Source organism: Phallusia mammillata, chromosome 5, assembly GCF_965637545.1.
Source record: "Phallusia mammillata chromosome 5, kaPhaMamm4.hap1.1, whole genome shotgun sequence".
NCBI classification, from domain to species: domain Eukaryota; kingdom Metazoa; phylum Chordata; class Ascidiacea; order Phlebobranchia; family Ascidiidae; genus Phallusia; species Phallusia mammillata.
In genome coordinates, this window is record NC_137256.1 from 12,106,547 (window position 1) to 12,124,391 (window position 17,845).

Here is a 17,845-nt window from a genome sequence, read left to right on the forward strand (position 1 = left end):
CGAAAATAAAGCACAATATTCGAATAAAGGTTCGATGCAACGACAGTTTTTAACCATTAAACGTATACAGCTAGAAAGTCATTTTGTACAAACTTAATTTACACAGCATGCTTTCAATTAGCATTAAGGTAGGGTTTAACTAAAGAAGAAAACACTTTTTACCACAAGTTTGTAACTTGGAATCAGGCTTGCCAAAATTTGACGGGCAGTATCAAAAAGACGTCAAACGCATCTGGCCAGTCTGAAAAACTGGCACTGTGGCCTGCTGCGAACTTAGAAAATAGGAGAGAAAACTTAATTTAAATTAAATCCAGCATTGGTAATTCCTGTCGTTGCGGCGTTCTCAGCTAAATCGCACATTCCTTTGTAAAAGCCTGTTCCGTTCGTTGCCGTGCAGCAGCAGCTGTACAGAGAGCGCGTGCTGTCACACGAACTGCTACTGTACATGCGGGAACGATGTACAGATTGTTCGTGTGCTGGAATTTCCGCCAGTGCAGCAGGATGGTTGATATCGTGCCAATAACTTGACGCTAACGTTGCTGGTTGTTCATCTGGCGCCACTGATTTTCTTTTAGTCCGTTGTACTTGAAGAGTCGAAACTACAAATTAACAAAAAACCTTGGCAAACACTTGCAATAACCTTTATGTGGTTATCAGTTGCATATACGATAATACGAATATATATTCCATCATGGATATATATATAAACTATTTTACCGAGTTTTTAAACGTTACAGTTATCATATTTAACCGTGGTACACAATCAAAGTACCTTTTGGGGCTGAATTTCCCTTGACAAGATTCCTGTATAAGGTGAACACCCGACGTTTGCACATAAACGCCACAAAAATAAAAACGCCTTGGAGTGGGACGGACAACTCGAATATATACCACATAACTTCCATTTCCACCACCACAGCTGCAAAACCGATTGCCCAAGTGAAACCCATTACCGTCGACATCTTTATGTACAAAATAATATTGATTCGAGCTTGGCCCATTGACGATGTCATGGAGCTTGTGCTTAGATTTCGCTTTCGAATGTTAGGTTTTGTATCATAACTTTTGCGGCCAGTTGTTGTTGGGAATGTGAAGACGCTATCTGCTGATTGTCGTGACCTTAAAACGAAAACAAGGCATAAAGACCACCCAATGATGTTGGAAACTTTTTATTTCATTTTTTTGTATAAATTACACACTACCTTAGTTCCCATTTGTCCCAGTTTGGCTACAAACGTGTTTTAACACTAATGTGATTCATTATAAGTGGTATGAAGACAATACCAACCCAGTCTTGTTGGGAGATGGAGACTTTATCTTTGGTGACACTGTGACTGATGGTCTTGAAGCACCCAGTTGTGCTTTTCTGTTTCTGCTGTTCACGCGTCGAAGGGCCAATATAGAGGCCGCAAAGAACACACCATTCACGAGCAGAATTGCTCCTAACGGAAGTCCAAAAGCCAGGATGTTGGTGGTGGGATTTGAAATCCAACACATTGGAAAGTTGGGATCAAAACGGTAACCGATTGGCGAATCCGTGGATCCAAACTCGATTGCCGCGCAAATAGCCACCAAAAGCAATGGCATGCCCCATCCGTATATCATGTAGCGTATAACAAAGTATCCAAGGCTTTGACGCGATCCGAAGCTTCCTCGACTAACCAGGGATCGGCGAAAGGTTTTCTTGATACCTTAAATTTTGAGGAATTAAAACAAACCATTAAAACGTGTTTAACCCTAAGTGAGCCAAATGTGTTGTGGAACTTTAAATGACAAAAGCCTTGCTGAGATCCTCAACATGATACCGACCTTGTCCGAATGTAATCCACACGTCATACGCCATAACATTGTTCCAGAAGAATGTTGCGAGGAAAAGATAATGGACGATGATAGTGATCGCAGTGCATATGTCTGGATACTCTGTTTGCTTTACTCCGACCAGAAACGTGAGCAAGGCCAAGAAAAGTGCCACAGTAAGATTTATTATATTCCACCCTGCCACCGAACGTAATTCCCTGAAATATTAAACAACGTAAACAAGGCGTTGAAAACGAGTACCTGAATTGGAGATTGCCTTTGTGGCTACTCACTTGAAAATGCAATAGGTTACAAAGGTAAATGTAAGCGCTGCTAGAGAGAAGATTGTAAGTCCAAAGGACACCCATGCCATAACTTCAGCCACCAGGTTATGAACTGGGGCTTCAGTTGCTGTTTCTGGCGTTTCTTGTTCTAATAGTGGAAAAAAAATGAATGAAGTGTAGAAATATCTAAACAACAAAAATCTATTCGGTGAACATATTTTGTTGGTCTCCGATTTGTTGCCAATGCTGTCAGTGAGGTCAAAAGCATTGAGGCCAAATACCATCAACTTACCCGGTGGCACATATCCGTCCAAACACAACGCATAGCCCTCTCCGAATGTAATGTATTGGTCGGGCTGGACAAGCACGTTTCGTTCAAATAGCCACAAAGAAGAATTTTCCAGCAAAATGTATTCGGACTCATTTAAAGGCAAGTAAATACTACACGGACTCAGGGTTGCCAACGGGTCGTTCTGAAAACAGTTATTTATTGCGATGTTTTTAGATAAAACAGTTTAGTGTACGCAAGTCGGGCTACCTACCGAAACACAAACGGCGGCTCTAGACTCTTCTGCGTATCCATATTGGGTCCCGTTGTTCGTGATTTTGATTTTGTAGTCCAGCAACTGGAATGTAAATGTCGAAATAGTTCACAATTGCAATAAAGAATGCTTTTTATAAAAATCTTTGTGTAATTTACACTCGTTTTAACTGAATAACATAACATGCCAGCGAACATTTTCTTGTACGTGCAGCGCTGGTGATCTGACTTTTCTTACTGCTACGTAACAAAGCGTCTGCCATGATTGGTGGAGAAATCTCAAACGTAACAATGCGTATGATGTGGTGCAATCTTGTGCAGTTAACGTTTGATAGTTTCTTTCTGTGCTGTGAGCAGCCTTTTTGCAGTCGTAGTTGTGGTTGAACTAATTTGGTTTGAAAATATTCACGTTCTAACTTTACAGTTTATTGTGTGCAGCCATATGAAAATGAATTTTAAAAGTGATGAAACAGTCCCGGTGTTGTCGAATCGCATTGAGTTTAACCTGGATTCCTCACATGTTGGTACGTAATATGATGTGTGTTTAAATATATAGAGTTAACGTGCTCATAGCGTTTGTGTATTGAATGGCAAGATGGTGACTTTCTTAACGTCAAATGTTTCGTTTTGTGAGTTTATCTGCCATATTGTGTATGCATGTGACTTTTCAGTTGTGACACGTTTTTGTCCGTTTAAAAGAGAACCAATGCTATTGCGCAACAGAGGAAGATTTTGTAACTATCAGGCAGACAATGTTGTGTTCAAAACATATAAGGAAACACCTAGTGTGGCGGGCGGGCGATCGGTACAGATGCAGGCTGCACAGATTTTTGAGTAGATTACGGCCGCTACACATAAATTTACTGACTTGGTACTCGTCTTCCGTGTATACCGCCTCCGTCGTTGGCACATAGAGAGTTTGTCTACCATCGAAGGTATGCAGCTCATATTGCGAGCGGTTATATTGTACCTTTGTCGAACCATCTCTGTGCAATAAAGGCACTAACGTTTAAATCTGCGTTTTTTGTCAGGATAGTCTTGCCTTGAAAGTCATCTCAGCAATAAATAGTTAAATGCCCGTTAGCTGTAGCCCACCTGCATAACAAGTTTCCAATATCTGAGCTTGTTTCCACAACTAGTACACTGTAAGAATCCGAATCAACGACCATTCGCTGAAAAGTCACCATTTCGTTGATGCTGTCCACAATCTGTTTGAAAATGAAATGGATTAAAAAGTGTTTGGCGTAGAGGGTTTTTAACACTGTACTTACATCAATTATCATATCATCGGTGTAGTTGCTTGGTGCGACGATAATAAACGAGACAGTCATAATGTATACACCGTCGTCTGATTTCACGTTGCCTTGCTCCGTGTCGTTATCATTTTCTGCACTGTTGATTACTGTGAAAAAATGAGTTTTTAAATTATGTGAAGGCTGTAAAACGCTTGAAAAAGTCGTTGTGCAACTTACTTGATTCGTGAACTGTAACATTCTGCGCTGTTTCGTTAAAAAATCTTTCGAAGGTGAAGGTCAAGTAATTGGTGACGTTTGAATAATATTCGTCAGTATAATTTTTCACGTCGTCCATTGGCACCTCAATTGTTACAGTTAGCGTTGGAGCAATGGGAATCGGTTGTTTCGTCGCTGACGTCACATTCACTATGACATCCGGGTACACCACAGGAATGCATCTGTCATTTATAATTAGGGTTGACATACCGTCCTGATTTCTATTATTTATCCTTATTTTAAAGGACAATGTCTTAAAAAATGTATTGTTTTTATTTCTAAGAAATGTCTATGTTTTTGACTTGAGTGTTGAGTCCTTAATTTGTCCTATTTTCCACCATCACAAAACTTCCAAGATATACCAAACCATGTTTTTGCACCGAGATTTTGTGACGTCATAAATAAAATGTGACATAACAACGGCAGGCAATATGTCATAGCTCGTAAAAATGCAAAGATTTGTTCAAAAGCGCTTGATTCGTTTCGTAAAAAAAAAATTTTTCGGTTGTCCTTATTTTGGGATCCATATCGATGGCAACCCTGTTTGTGTTTTTTTTATGCAGTGTTTTTTTTAAGGTGTCAAATTTCTCCAGCGGTTTCCCAAAATTTGCCAGTAGCCTAATAAATAATTCGTTTAAGCAAATATGGCTATTTTTGGTATTTAAATGAAACACTTGCGGTCTCTTAAAACTACTTAGCGGTCACCCAAACCAAACCTTAAAAAAAGCCTGTCTACATGTAACTAGAGTAACACCTTACCCTTTGTCTGTAAACACCATGTCATTCGCACAAACCACCAATCTACAAGATCCATAGAATGGATCGTAAACTTGGCTTTGATTGCAGACTTCTTGAGGTGGAATAGTCACCGCAGTTGGGCTGCCATCTTCGTATGTCACCTCAGACGCGCCGTCTTCGCGAAAATGCATTAAAACCGAGAATGATGGCGGCGTCTGCAAGTTAACTTGCGTTAATTGGCGCCTGATGTTTCTGAAATAGGGTTTAAATCGGCAGTTACACCCACCCAGTAACTGGTTTTGAAGTTATGGCTAAACGCAGGCAACATGTTTGATTGTGTATCCGACGTGTCTAACGACCAGAAAACTTGATCATAATAGTAGGTGGCAATCCATACCGGGCACTTGAACTCCGAATGTTTTTCTACAAAAGCAGTAGGTGGAGAAAAAAGTGTTGATATGGAAGTTTAGCCAATGTACCTTTCGCGACAGTTCCTTCCTTTGGTTGTATTGGGGGACCAATAGGCTTGGTGGGTATTGAATAACCGTGGCATAACGCACAGGCTGGATTTTTAAACACGCTCCAACTTTCGTTTGTGTCTGTAATACAAACACTCACTTTAGAAACTCATTTTCTTCACATGAACAAGCTCGAGACAAATTGTCTGAAAATAATTATGCATATAGTATCACGTATATGTAGTTCATTTCTGTTAAACATAAGATTCAGATCAGGTCGTGAAAACAGGAATTTTAGGTTTGGTCTGACACAGTAACGTCTACTGGCCGGATATGACGCGGGTTCGCTTTGGTGTACCTTCCGAAAAATGTAGAGGGTGAAAGTGAGATGCGTTTTTTGTCGCAAACGTGGGTAATTAGTAATTTCTCAATGTGTTAGGCCGTGCACTACCAGGAGGCCTGAACAGAACAGAGTAAGTAGTGTTAGATGATCTTTGGATGTATTAAACTTTTAAACCATAACCATAAATATCAGTCTTATCGCAAACCGAATTTCTAATAAACCTACGTTTCGCGAGCACGATCGACTGATAATCTGTACACATATTAGAAATTGCTTCCTCTTGATAATTGTTCGGACAGAAGTCGATTAGTTGTTGCTCACATGGCCTCAAAGAGCGTCGCCACTCAAGCAACTGCTCTAGCGTTTCCCTGGAATATGTTACATTTCCATCGGAGGTCGCAGTTGAAAAGGTCAGGTCTTGCTGAACTTGCATGTTGCAAAAATGCTGTACATAGTAACTAAGCATTTCCGGGTCTCCGTTTAGCACCTGGAAAATTACTTGTTATCTATAAAGCCTGTATGTATTGATTGAGGTTGTGACAAAACAATATAATTTATTATGTGCTTGAGAAATTATTTGCGTTTAAGAAGGCTCATATTTGCGTGTAATAATTTTTTGTACCGCTGAAGCGCGATGTTAATTGTGATCACACAAACCCTGCACCGCTTTACGAAAGATCTTGACCTTTGGATGTTCTATTTTTGATGTAACGTGGTCTATAGGGCTACGTACAAAACAAACATATTGGGCGAAACTCATCGACACACACTTAAGTTTAAAACATTTAGTGCCAATATCAAGTGTGTGGAAAGATTTTATTGTAAAAAAACTTTACGTACCTCGTCCGGTGCACTTCGAACGCACTGCGCTTTTACGTTCCAGTATTTGTACTCTTTGATATTGTTGCATTGTGCACAAAATATATTTCGGTAAGTCCACCCAGTTTCGCCAAGGACAGGAAGAATACTAAGAAAATCACTGCTTGTCACCTGGTGAAAAGATTTTGGTCTGTTTGCTTTTATCTGTACTGATGCCAATTGTTATTGTGCAAAATGTAGTCAGACTGAAAACGGCCAAACCTCCATGGTTAACTTTTTTACACCCGCCTTGCGTTCAACTTTGAATCTAGTCTTGAACGCTGAAACCGAATCAAAGCAATTTTTTACAACATTAAATGCTTTGGTCCTAAGTTACCACATAACAGCCCTCAAACATTTTTCACGCATCTCGTTGTTCATCCAAACAAACATACGAATTACCAACATACTTGCGAGCAGCGTCGGGCAATTTCGTCATCCGGCCAAAGTGTATGACACTTGTTGATCATCCAAAACGATCCCTTTGAGAATTGATCGACCACAATGCACTCGAAGGCCTCTTTTCGGGGCAGAACTTCTTCCGGTTCATTTTTGACTTTTGGTTTTGCTCCCGCTGGATCCTTGGGCTGTGGTGGCACATTTAGATTGCACTCTGTGTGGTAATCCCAGCAACAATCACTGCATAGCAAATTAACAAACGTTGCCATGAGTTGGTTATTCAAAAAACATGTAAATCTTACTTAAAAGTTTCACAATCTCCGTCGCAGAAGCAATTTAAATGGCCCAAAGTTACGTTCTCTATTGAGAGCGGTGCGAATGAGTCCTTGATGCACCGATTCGCACAAGAGTCATTCGGGGCACAGGGCTGTGACATACGCCGCTGTCCTAAGACATTATTATGCTGGCTCTTCTCTTCCCCAGATATAGTTTCACTTGAAGCACCAACTATTCCACCGAGTACCAAAATATATAACACATAAACAAAACGTAGGTTCGCCATTGTGAACTACAACTCGAAATCTGATTACTCTTGTCTCATGAAGTAGCGATGATAAGTTTGCGGCGTTGGCGGCATCGCCTTGAGCCGCGAATAAAGTGAGTCAACTTCTTCGCCTGGTTGTTATTCTCGGCGGACGTGAATTACAAGAAACAGGACTCGCATCCGACGCGTGGCGTCAATACAAACAAACGAGTGGGCTGATGAAGACCCTTTCCATGTATGCATAGGCACAAAACGCGTGCGCGACGCGCTCCGACTGATAACAGGCACTTTGTGCAATATTTCTTGGCTCTGTTAATTATTGCTTACCAATGAAGACAGGTTGAAAGTTTAAGGAAACGAACGTCATTAATTCGAAGTGGTGTGTGGACGGCGCCTTGAGAACGACGCCACGTGCTCATGCTGTTGTTTGCAGTTGCTATCTCTTGAACACAATGTAAACGTTATTGGGTTGTACCATAATGTCCACTTAATGTATATGCTACAAATAGACCGCCTTTATGAAAACAGTTCACAAACACGTTGAAAGTTTTGCAGAAAGCAAGATTATTTTTGATATATACCACCGTTCTTCGAACTTACGACAATATTTGTGAAATATTGCTGTTTTTACTGCAGAGTGTTAACTAACTACCACAATTTATTTTAAAACAATTCTTCTGTTTTGATTGTTATATGGGTAATCAAAATGTCAAAACTTAATTTTTATCAAGAGGACAATACAAATCCACCAGCGATTAGCCCAATCCTGCATCAAACAGAAATGTTTGTAAATGCACGTTTGGAACGACATTAATACTGCCCAATAGCTTATATATTAATACTGCCCATTGCTGACATGGTTATGGCAAGGAACGCCCTTGCAGCGAGAGTTTTCCACTTGAGCTTGTTTGTTCATTAATGCGGCACAGGAAGGCATAAGGAACGCTCGGCTATACTTGCCAGATGCTACTGTTTAAGTTGCGGCAGAAGTCCAGAGAAAACTAAACAGCTACTGATGATAATAATTGATTTGGGGTAATGTCTGCCTTCAGCATGTGGCTTCTGTGTTGTTTTAAAATGTCAGCACTTTTCAAAGTTGTTTACTGAGTTGCGACAGAAAGCCGTAATATAACTTAGCTACAATATATTCATGGTGGAAACATTGACTCAATGTGGTGTAATCGATATTAAACAGACTGCGGAATACAAACAAAAAACATAACACATTTACTGTACACCTCACTGGCAAAATAAATACTAAAGTACTACAATTTTCACAACATTTTTGGAAAGAAATGTGCATTCGCTTGCTGGTGATCAGCTTTCCGCAGTTAATAAATAAATTCGGCACTTTTAAAATTGGCGCGGAACTGGCAAAATTGAATCACAAGGATAGTTTTTCCGAATTTCGTTCTCATCCTGACAGTAGTGGTCGATAGCAGGGCTGACAGAATGGCTGGCAAGCTTTGCACAGAGATCGGTGCATCCCTAAAAAGACAACTAGTGGTTAAAAAGAAAGTGGAACATAGGTTTGCAACACTAAATATGCGTCTTCAACTAAAAGTACCCAAATGGCAAAATGTATTTACAACAAGATTTGAATCGACTTTGACATGCTTAACTCAGGTACGTTAACTCTAGCAATATCTGCTGATACCTTGATATATCGATAGCCTTATTGTCGTATGTTTATCTTATTGTCTTACGTTTCCCCCAGCTGTTACAGACCGGTTTTCGGCAACACAACACTTTCATATATTCTTTCCGGTTCCTGCACAGACACCGCGTCATCCCACGTGCGGAGATCATCGATTCGAGATCCATTTCTTCGCTTAAACCGAATTCGGTTTGAAACATTAACGACAAACAGGAAGACATAGCCTCATCGTCTTTGGTGTACGTGTCGTTCTGAACAAACGATAAAAAAGTACAAAGTAGCCCAAAAAAAACTATGATCGTATTTGTTTAACGGTAGTAGTACTTTAATTGTGTTATTTTTATCTGTCGCTCTTGACATATGTATAAAAAAGTTTTTTTTTAATTCGCTTGACATGTACTTTTCACGTTCATAACTGTTTAAATTAGTGGCCTAAGTTATACTTTTTTACAAACGTAATACTACAGTGTAATTCAAAGTACGCTAATTCGATACTTACAACGACGTTACAGCATCGTTCGAGCTCGGGCGTAAGCGGAAGATCGTCACATATTGATCCTGATTTTTGTTTCTTTTCTATTAGTTTTTCTGCTGGTTCGTCATAGACTGGCTCATCAGTGTAATCGTAAAGACTGTAATCTGTTAGCAACAGTAAATCAGTTTATTTAATAACTTACACTCCAAATCATTGTTGCAGATTGTTTAAAAGACCCTGACCGTTTAAACTTTCAAAAGATAAAGTCAAGTTTGAAATGAAATCAACCTTAGGCTACAGTAGCAGTTTTCCGGTGATTACTGTTCTCTACATCAATATAATCCAAAAGGCCAAACAGAATCCGTTGTACACAGTATATATTATTTCCGTGAAAATGCTGTGTACAACGGTTGATTCTGTTTGGCCTAGGGTTTTATTCATTGGGTTTTGGATTATACTTTCAAAAGTTAACATATCAGACACAAAAATCAAATAATATTCGATTTCATGTTATGTCGCTGCTTAGTTACCGTAAATTGTTATAATTGCTACAACATTCAAACTGCACTGACCGCCCGATCCAGAATGATCCGCTTCCGTTTCGTAGTTCTCGTCCATTGTGACTGTGTTTTTTAAAACCATGTTTACAATCATTTCATCGGAATCATCGTGAAAAATCTGTTTGTGCTCATCACTTTTGACATTGAGTCCAAGAGCGTCAAGATCCCCGTTAACACGATGTGAGTCTTCGTTTGAATCATGACCCTCAGACTGTTCATTTAAAACATGCTCCTGTTTAAGAAGTTTGTCATTCAACGTTGGTTTGGATGCAGAAGTTTCAAGGGGGGCGGTGAGTGTTGGTACCTTGTCAACTGCTGGCGAAATTGGCAAATCCAGACTTTTTGAAACTTTTGGTTTTTTATTTGTCTTGTGTGAAGTTTTCTTCTCAGCTACAGCCAAAAGCAGCCCGTCTTTCTCTAATTGGTCACGTAAATACGCGTCTTTCTCCGATCTGTCAGTCACAGCAAGTTTCACATCTTCTTTTGTTCCGCCGTTTCGGACCGGAAGAATATCGTAATAGTTGTAAATTTCGTTGAAACCATTTACAGTCGGATACTGCGAATCTGTATTATAGTCTGGCGGCATGCCACTGCTGTCAAACTCTATCGCATCTGGATATTTATTGTAACTTACTGGTGAAATTTGCACGTCTTCTCTGTCGCTTACTCCTAAATTGAGGTTTTTGTCGAATTTTGCAAAATTAAGCAGCTCAATATTAACCGAAGGAGAAGTAAACGCTGAAGACAAATCTTCTTGTTTGTCGGTAATTTGAGGCGAAGAATCAAACGTATCAGTGGCAATAGTAACTGTGTTGGCTGAAAACGTTGATGTTGCTAAAGGACTCGGAGTATTGGACTTGCAGAGCATCAGTGTCGATTCGGTTATGCTTCTCGCTGAAAGAGCTTCTTCATTTAGTGGGTCCGGTTGCAGAGAGTCTCCCGAGAATTCCAAAGTATAGTTTGAAAGCATTGTTTTGTTTTCAGTGTTACTTTTAGTTTTGTGTCCCTGAGCACTCTTTTCAAAGATCTCTGTTTCAATAACGTATGTTGTTACGGTAATGTATGTAATATACACTTTTTTAGAGACAGTTTTGGATGACACAGTGACTTTAGGTTCCGACATTGGTTGTTTTTTTGTTGTTGGTTCGGCGTACTTTTCTGTTTCAACATTTTGCAAAACAATGTTGGTCGTTGCTGGTTCTTCGACTAAGTTTTTCGACGATTTTCGTGCTTTGGTTGTTTTGTGGGGTGATGTAGTAATGTACGCAGTGTTTAAACCTTGGTCAGCATTAGTGACATAAAAATCTTGCTCAGTCGCCGTGGACACTATTGGCATGTGCGGAGACGTCGTCTCCATTTGGTCAGTTGCAGTTGGCAAATCCGAAAACACAGGCGTTGAAAATGTTGGCGCATGCGATAATTTTGTTTCTGGATAACCTTCCGCGGAAAACGTGGTTGCAAAATTTCTGTCATTGTTCTCCTGCGTTAAACGTTCTGACTCCGTGTGGGACTTGGTTTGCCCAAAAACCGAGGTGTGAAAATATTTATTGTAACTTACTGGTGAAATTTGCACGTCTTCTCTGTCGCTTACTCCTAAATTGAGGTTTTTGTCGAATTTTGCAAAATTAAGCAGCTCAATATTAACCGAAGGAGAAGTAAACGCTGAAGACAAATCTTCTTGTTTGTCGGTAATTTGAGGCGAAGAATCAAACGTATCAGTGGCAATAGTAACTGTGTTGGCTGAAAACGTTGATGTTGCTAAAGGACTCGGAGTATTGGACTTGCAGAGCATCAGTGTCGATTCGGTTATGTTTCTCGCTGAAAGAGCTTCTTCATTTAGTGGGTCCGGTTGCAGAGAGTCTCCCGAGAATTCCAAAGTATAGTTTGAAAGCATTGTTTTGTTTTCAGTGTTACTTTTAGTTTTGTGTCCCTGAGCACTCTTTTCAAAGATCTCTGTTTCAATAACGTATGTTGTTACGGTAATGTATGTAATATACACTTTTTTAGAGACAGTTTTGGATGACACAGTGACTTTAGGTTCCGACATTGGTTGTTTTTTTGTTGTTGGTTCGGCGTACTTTTCTGTTTCAACATTTTGCAAAACAATGTTGGTCGTTGCTGGTTCTTCGACTAAGTTTTTCGACGATTTTCGTGCTTTGGTTGTTTTGTGGGGTGATGTAGTAATGTACGCAGTGTTTAAACCTTGGTCAGCATTAGTGACATAAAAATCTTGCTCAGTCGCCGTGGACACTATTGGCATGTGCGGAGACGTCGTCTCCATTTGGTCAGTTGCAGTTGGCAAATCCGAAAACACAGGCGTTGAAAATGTTGGCGCATGCGATAATTTTGTTTCTGGATAACCTTCCGCGGAAAACGTGGTTGCAAAATTTCTGTCATTGTTCTCCTGCGTTAAACGTTCTGACTCCGTGTGGGACTTGGTTTGCCCAAAAACCGAGGTGTGAAAAGGGATAGACTCCAAAACAGAAGCAAATGGTTTTAAATGTTTTTCGGTTGGATTTACCTTTAATTCAGAAGATGCAAAGTCTTCAGGTGTGTTGCTTTGCTCTAATGAAGGTCCTGTGGCTCTTTGAAAGGGCTTTGTTACTACAAGATCTCTTGTTACTGTCTTCTCCGATGTACTAGGGAGCGTCGTGTTTTCTAACTGGTTGATAAGAGGTTGTGTGACAACGCCCCTAGTTGATGCCATACTCTGAGTTTTATCGTTTGTGAGAAGAAGTTGGTGATTTGTTTTTGGTTTCTCTGTGGTTGTTTTGTTGGTTTTGTGGCCTCTGTTTTGTATGTGTAGTCCTTGATTTTTTGTGGCAGATCCATCTTGTGTGGTTACATCAGGATAGCTGATCGCACTGCCATGTGACAGCTCTTTGTTGGGAAGGCTAGCTGTGCTACCACTTGGTAAAGTGGGCATGTCAGAAGTGATGTATGATGCCCCTTGTGATGTTGGCGTTTCTATAGATCTAATATGTCGAGTTTGAGTGCTTACTTCCTTAGTTTCCATGTCTGTGAACAAATCTATACCAAGTTCTTCATCGTTCTTTGTTTTTCGGGCATACGCATTTTCACGTATTTCGTCAATGGAATTCAATGTATCGAATTGGTCATCTGGTGGAAACACCCAGTTAGAATCTGCGTTCGTTGTTTCAACATGCCTTGTGGGTGTAATTGTTACAGTGTTTTTGTCTGTTGGGTGCCAATAAGATGTAACTGAACCAGAACTTCTAAACTCAGGTATTTGAGAAAGCGTAGGCGTGAAAGCTGTTGGCAAGGCAGCTTCCAATCGTGTTGCGGAGTCATCGGTTTGAGTTTTCATTAGGTTGGAAGTTTGTGTCCTTAAAGTCTGTTTAGTTTCTGAGGACGTTGCTCGATTTTCCAAGAGAATTCTTCCTTTAGTCATAGCGGCAAAAATATTCGAGTTTGTTGTGTATTGCAAAGTGTTGGATGAAGTCGTTTTTTGAATACCAGCGTCTGTTACTTGGTGTGTCTGTGATGTTTTGTCCCTTGAAGTAATTTCTTGGTTTTGTAGTCCAAAGCTAGTTTGTTGTGTAGAAATGTCTTTAGCTTGTGTCTGAAGTTGAGACTTGGTGGCCTCGAGGGTCTTGGTTATGGTAATACTTGTTGCATCTCCGTCTTTGGTGTTATGAGGAATGCTGGTACGCCAGCTTTTTGAATCACGTTTTGTGGTAGATGATGTCACAATAGACGTCGTGTCGGTTTTTTCTCTTACTTTGTCGTCGTTATGAGGTTCAAATGTTGTTGTATGTGTGGGATCCAACGGCATAGTTGTTAAAGTTAAGGTCGTGTCAAACAAAGTCAATGGTTCTTGATCGACTGGTGGTAGTGTAGTGAAGCCATCCAGAAATCTGATCTGCAAGGATTCATCTGTCAAATCATGAGATGTGGGTTTTGACCCACCTTTAACTGTTTTGGGCAAAGCTGTAATATCTGCAAACTCTGTGGACGGATTTGAAACTAAATTTTGAGTTAAGCGATCAAACACAGGTGATGGGTCGAGAGTCTCCGGCCGTGTTACAGAGTTGTATTTTGTAACACTAGTGTCTATATTTCCTAATGAAACCTTCTCGGTTTCTTGTGATTTCTGCAATGTCTTTATCATTGCGGTGGTGGCAGCAACGTCTGCTGATGAAGTTTGGCCCGTTGGTAAACCAATTGTGCTATCTTGTGTTCCAACATACTCAGACGGCTGCATGACGACGGTCTGTGATGTCGTGTCCGTTGTAGAAGGAGTTGCAAATTGAGACGTTTTGACCTGATCTTCGGTTGTATGTTGTGGGCGAGGTTTTGTTTTCGACCTCGTTTGGCCAGCAGTCGTAAACATTGTTGAGCTGCTGTTGAAATTTTCTTGCGCTGTAGTCGAACGTGACGTCACATTCGAAGTTGTGTTGATCATCGCAGATTGTGTGATGGTTAAACGGTTTTGTTGTAAAGAATCCAGAGATTCAGACAGTCCTGGCAAACCTTTGTCGATTGAAGGGCTTGTATAATCTTTCGCTTTGGTAGTTTCTGTTTGAGGTGTTTCGCTGTTCCCAGGCGACAAGGAAACGCCTGCCGTATGTTTTTGTACTTTCAGGTTTGCACCTGTCTTGCTTGTCGAATTGATATTACCTTCAATTTGGTTGACTTTTGATACCGTTCTGTCTTCTTGTGTTGATAAAGCAAATTTCGTTAAACGAGGAGTTACCGACGTGGTCTCTACACTATCTATTTTTCTGTTTCTATTTAATGCTGAGTCATGGTAATGATGCGAGTGATATTTAATATCTGACTCCATGGCGACACCACACGGATCGCTGCCATCTGGACAACGCGGTAAGGTGCAAGGTGTGCTTTCCATCACTTGATTCTGATTACACAGCAAATAGGGCTTTCCAACGATGACCTATTAAATGAACCGGTTAAATAGTTTTACTACATAATGTTTTTGCCAAATAAAGTTACGTACGTCGACGTGCCAGTCTTGTGCATTTGAGAACGGTGATTGACAAATCCTGGTGCGTTTACGCTTGCCACATTGTCCACATGTTTCGCTACATTGGGACCATATGCTCCATTGGCTAAGGAAACCTTCCACTTGAAAAAGATTCGAACAGTTTAGGTAGGGACTGAATTTATATTTTCAAGCTGGGCAACTTGCTGAAAAACGTTTAGAGTTAAGCATACTTACACGCAACGCTCAAAAATAAAAAATAAAAACTTAAGTGCGGTGTAGGCTAAGCCCAAATTCGCTGAATTTATACTTGGTCCAATTTATGGTGGTAAAGATATTCCAGGTTTTGACCAGACCGCTGAATATTGCAAACGAACATACCATGACATTCGCCCATATTAAGACATCGGCGACGCAAGTGATAATTTCCTTCGCACGCCAGACCGTTGTTGGACGATGGAGGATGATCGCAGACCCTCAATCTGATTTGATATCCCTTGTTAATGGAGCATGGAATGGCAGAACATTGACTCCAGCTCATCCAATTTCCCCACCCTCCGTTTACTGGACAAGGGTCTGAACGAAAACAGATTAGAACATTTTTATAATTTTGAAATTATAACTTTGAGTGATAACTACAAAACAAAATCTACCCAAAGTTTGGTTTGGGCTATTGACGTGGCCTTTTTGTTTATAATAAACTTTAATATTATACGATCTTTGAGAAGTTTAATATTATACGATCTTACACAAAGCCGTTCACGAATTACCTATATGTCGACCGATTAAGGTTAAGAGCAAAAGGTTTTTTTACGATGTTCAATGACATAATATTTCTTAAATAGGGTTTTTGGATCATTTGCAGAGATTGGCGAAATTATAATGGATTTCGAGGTGTGAAACGATGCCAGATCTTTAAGGCTACATTGTTTACCAGTGGCGTTGCAAACTTGCGTTTCCTTGTCAGGTCCGCCACAGGGTTCGCTGCTGTTTATCGGTGAAGGGCAAGCACATAAGCGCGTTCGCTTCGTTATTCCTGGCTCCGATCCACAAGATTTGCTACACGACTCCCAATCTGTCCACGGACACCACTTTGCCGTTTCTGCAAAACAATCCTTGTGGTTATCGCTATTTAAGGCATGTCAGTGATACCAGCAGCCGAATGAGCAACTGGACGGCCGACAAACTATTTCCGACTGCTTTGGCGAGTATAGGTTGTTACGACATGTGGATACAAAAAAGCATGGGTTGAGTATGCAACTGGGCGTCCGTTTAAGGAAAAAAAGGTGGGGTATCTCAGGAAACTGCAGAAGAGCTGTAAAATCATCGTCATTTTACCAACTGAATAATTTGGTCACCAGGAAACCGGTAAACAAGAAATTTCGATGACACGTAATCGCTGCCAAGTGCGGTCACAAATTATTCACGTACTTGGACAGACTCCTTCATTGCACGGGACTTCATCTTGGGACAGGCCCTCACAATAATCACCGTGTGTTGAAATGCATTCTCGATATCGGAAAGTCGTACCTTCGCCACACGTTGCACTGCATGGGCCTTGTGGAGCCCACTGACCCCAAGTAGCCGCTAAGTATAAAACGCAAATTAGTTTGCAAAACAAAACAGAAACCAGAACTTCAGAAAAACATACACATGTGACATTGGGGCGCAAAGCATTCTTTAAACTGTCGTGCAGGACCTTGGCAATCTAGCCCGCCGCATTCAGGTGGAGGCGAGTTGCAGACTCTCGAACGAAATTCGATGCCCGTACCACAAGTCACAGTGCAGCCTGTCGATTCTGACCAGCTAGACCAATGACCGTTCACTGAAAAAGGAAAACAAGATGAAATAGAAACTAAGTATGGTTGTCATGTATTTTACCTGGACAGCATGGGCTCCATGTGCATTGCCGGGTTTGAAACGTCCGTTTGCTTCGCATTCCCGCACAGACGGTTGTACTGCAGGTTCGTCGGCGATTTTGCCTTCCAAGGCCGCAAGTGCTCGAACACGCGCTCCATGTTGTCCAAGGGGACGCTACACCACGTATCGCCATGCATGACTTAAACACAAGGGACGCTTATTAACATTGGCCAGCTTATATAATCTCGTGTCATAAATAATTGCCGAAACGTTTGATCATAAAGTCATGACCTTTTAATTTATAATACGGTCAGTGCATTTAAATTTGACCATATACTACGCACGAGAAACGTTTCTGTACCTAAACGATTATAACGTAGCATGTGCTTTTTGTTATTTATTGTACCTGACACGCATTAGGCACACCCCAGCCTTGAGCATGAATTCTACGACAGCAGCTTTGATATGATTTGATAAAAACACCCATTTCTCGTCGCTGTCCTCCCATCGGAAGTCCACACAAACCTCGACCGAAGTCAAATGGTCTGAATCCCCGAAAGCACACGTTCGCACCTTAAAAGTTAAAAAAACACTGTAGTTTTTAATCAAACTCGAGTTACTCTATAACAAAGAACTTGCCTGCATAAAAAAGTTGCACTATTAATATGCCTGTAACCGTTGTAAATTTGTACATTTTGCTATTCTTGAATTTGACAAAGTGCAGGTACTGACAACACAATACTTAAAAGTGCGCTTTCGTCTCGCGGCTTTTTATTTGCTGCGCAATTTAATCAAAAACTTCCGATTGAACGGCGCAGTGTGACGCTCTTGTTTTGCAGGCGCCCCAATAACGTCAC

General features: G+C 40.7%; 3 protein-coding genes across 3 annotated transcripts; all 3 read right to left on the reverse strand.

Annotated features, from left to right (window-relative positions):
- Positions 1-265: 265 nt before the first annotated feature.
- Positions 266-3,822, reverse strand: LOC145229467 (uncharacterized). Its single transcript, XM_080094805.1, has 9 exons — positions 3,718-3,822; positions 3,491-3,608; positions 2,624-2,707; positions 2,374-2,554; positions 2,091-2,229; positions 1,810-2,015; positions 1,289-1,691; positions 773-1,119; positions 266-599 (listed from the first exon to the last, which is right to left on the reverse strand). The coding sequence occupies exons 1-9, from the start codon at positions 3,807-3,809 to the stop codon at positions 295-297; spliced, it is 1,875 nt and encodes a 624-aa protein (XP_079950931.1). The 5' UTR covers positions 3,810-3,822; the 3' UTR covers positions 266-294.
- A 225-nt stretch (positions 3,823-4,047) lies between these two features.
- LOC145229558 (uncharacterized) lies at positions 4,048-7,491 on the reverse strand. The gene is made up of 8 exons (XM_080094912.1): positions 7,232-7,491; positions 6,941-7,169; positions 6,513-6,662; positions 5,898-6,159; positions 5,351-5,470; positions 5,158-5,294; positions 4,893-5,086; positions 4,048-4,315 (listed from the first exon to the last, which is right to left on the reverse strand). Exons 1-8 carry the CDS (start codon positions 7,489-7,491, stop codon positions 4,048-4,050), a joined length of 1,620 nt encoding a protein of 539 aa, XP_079951038.1.
- A 1,174-nt stretch (positions 7,492-8,665) lies between these two features.
- Positions 8,666-17,547, reverse strand: LOC145229559 (uncharacterized). Its single transcript, XM_080094913.1, has 11 exons — positions 17,395-17,547; positions 17,010-17,187; positions 16,789-16,953; positions 16,560-16,715; positions 16,063-16,230; positions 15,510-15,704; positions 15,144-15,271; positions 10,178-15,080; positions 9,630-9,769; positions 9,180-9,381; positions 8,666-8,961 (listed from the first exon to the last, which is right to left on the reverse strand). The coding sequence occupies exons 1-11, from the start codon at positions 17,494-17,496 to the stop codon at positions 8,888-8,890; spliced, it is 6,411 nt and encodes a 2,136-aa protein (XP_079951039.1). The 5' UTR covers positions 17,497-17,547; the 3' UTR covers positions 8,666-8,887.
- Positions 17,548-17,845: the final 298 nt, after the last annotated feature.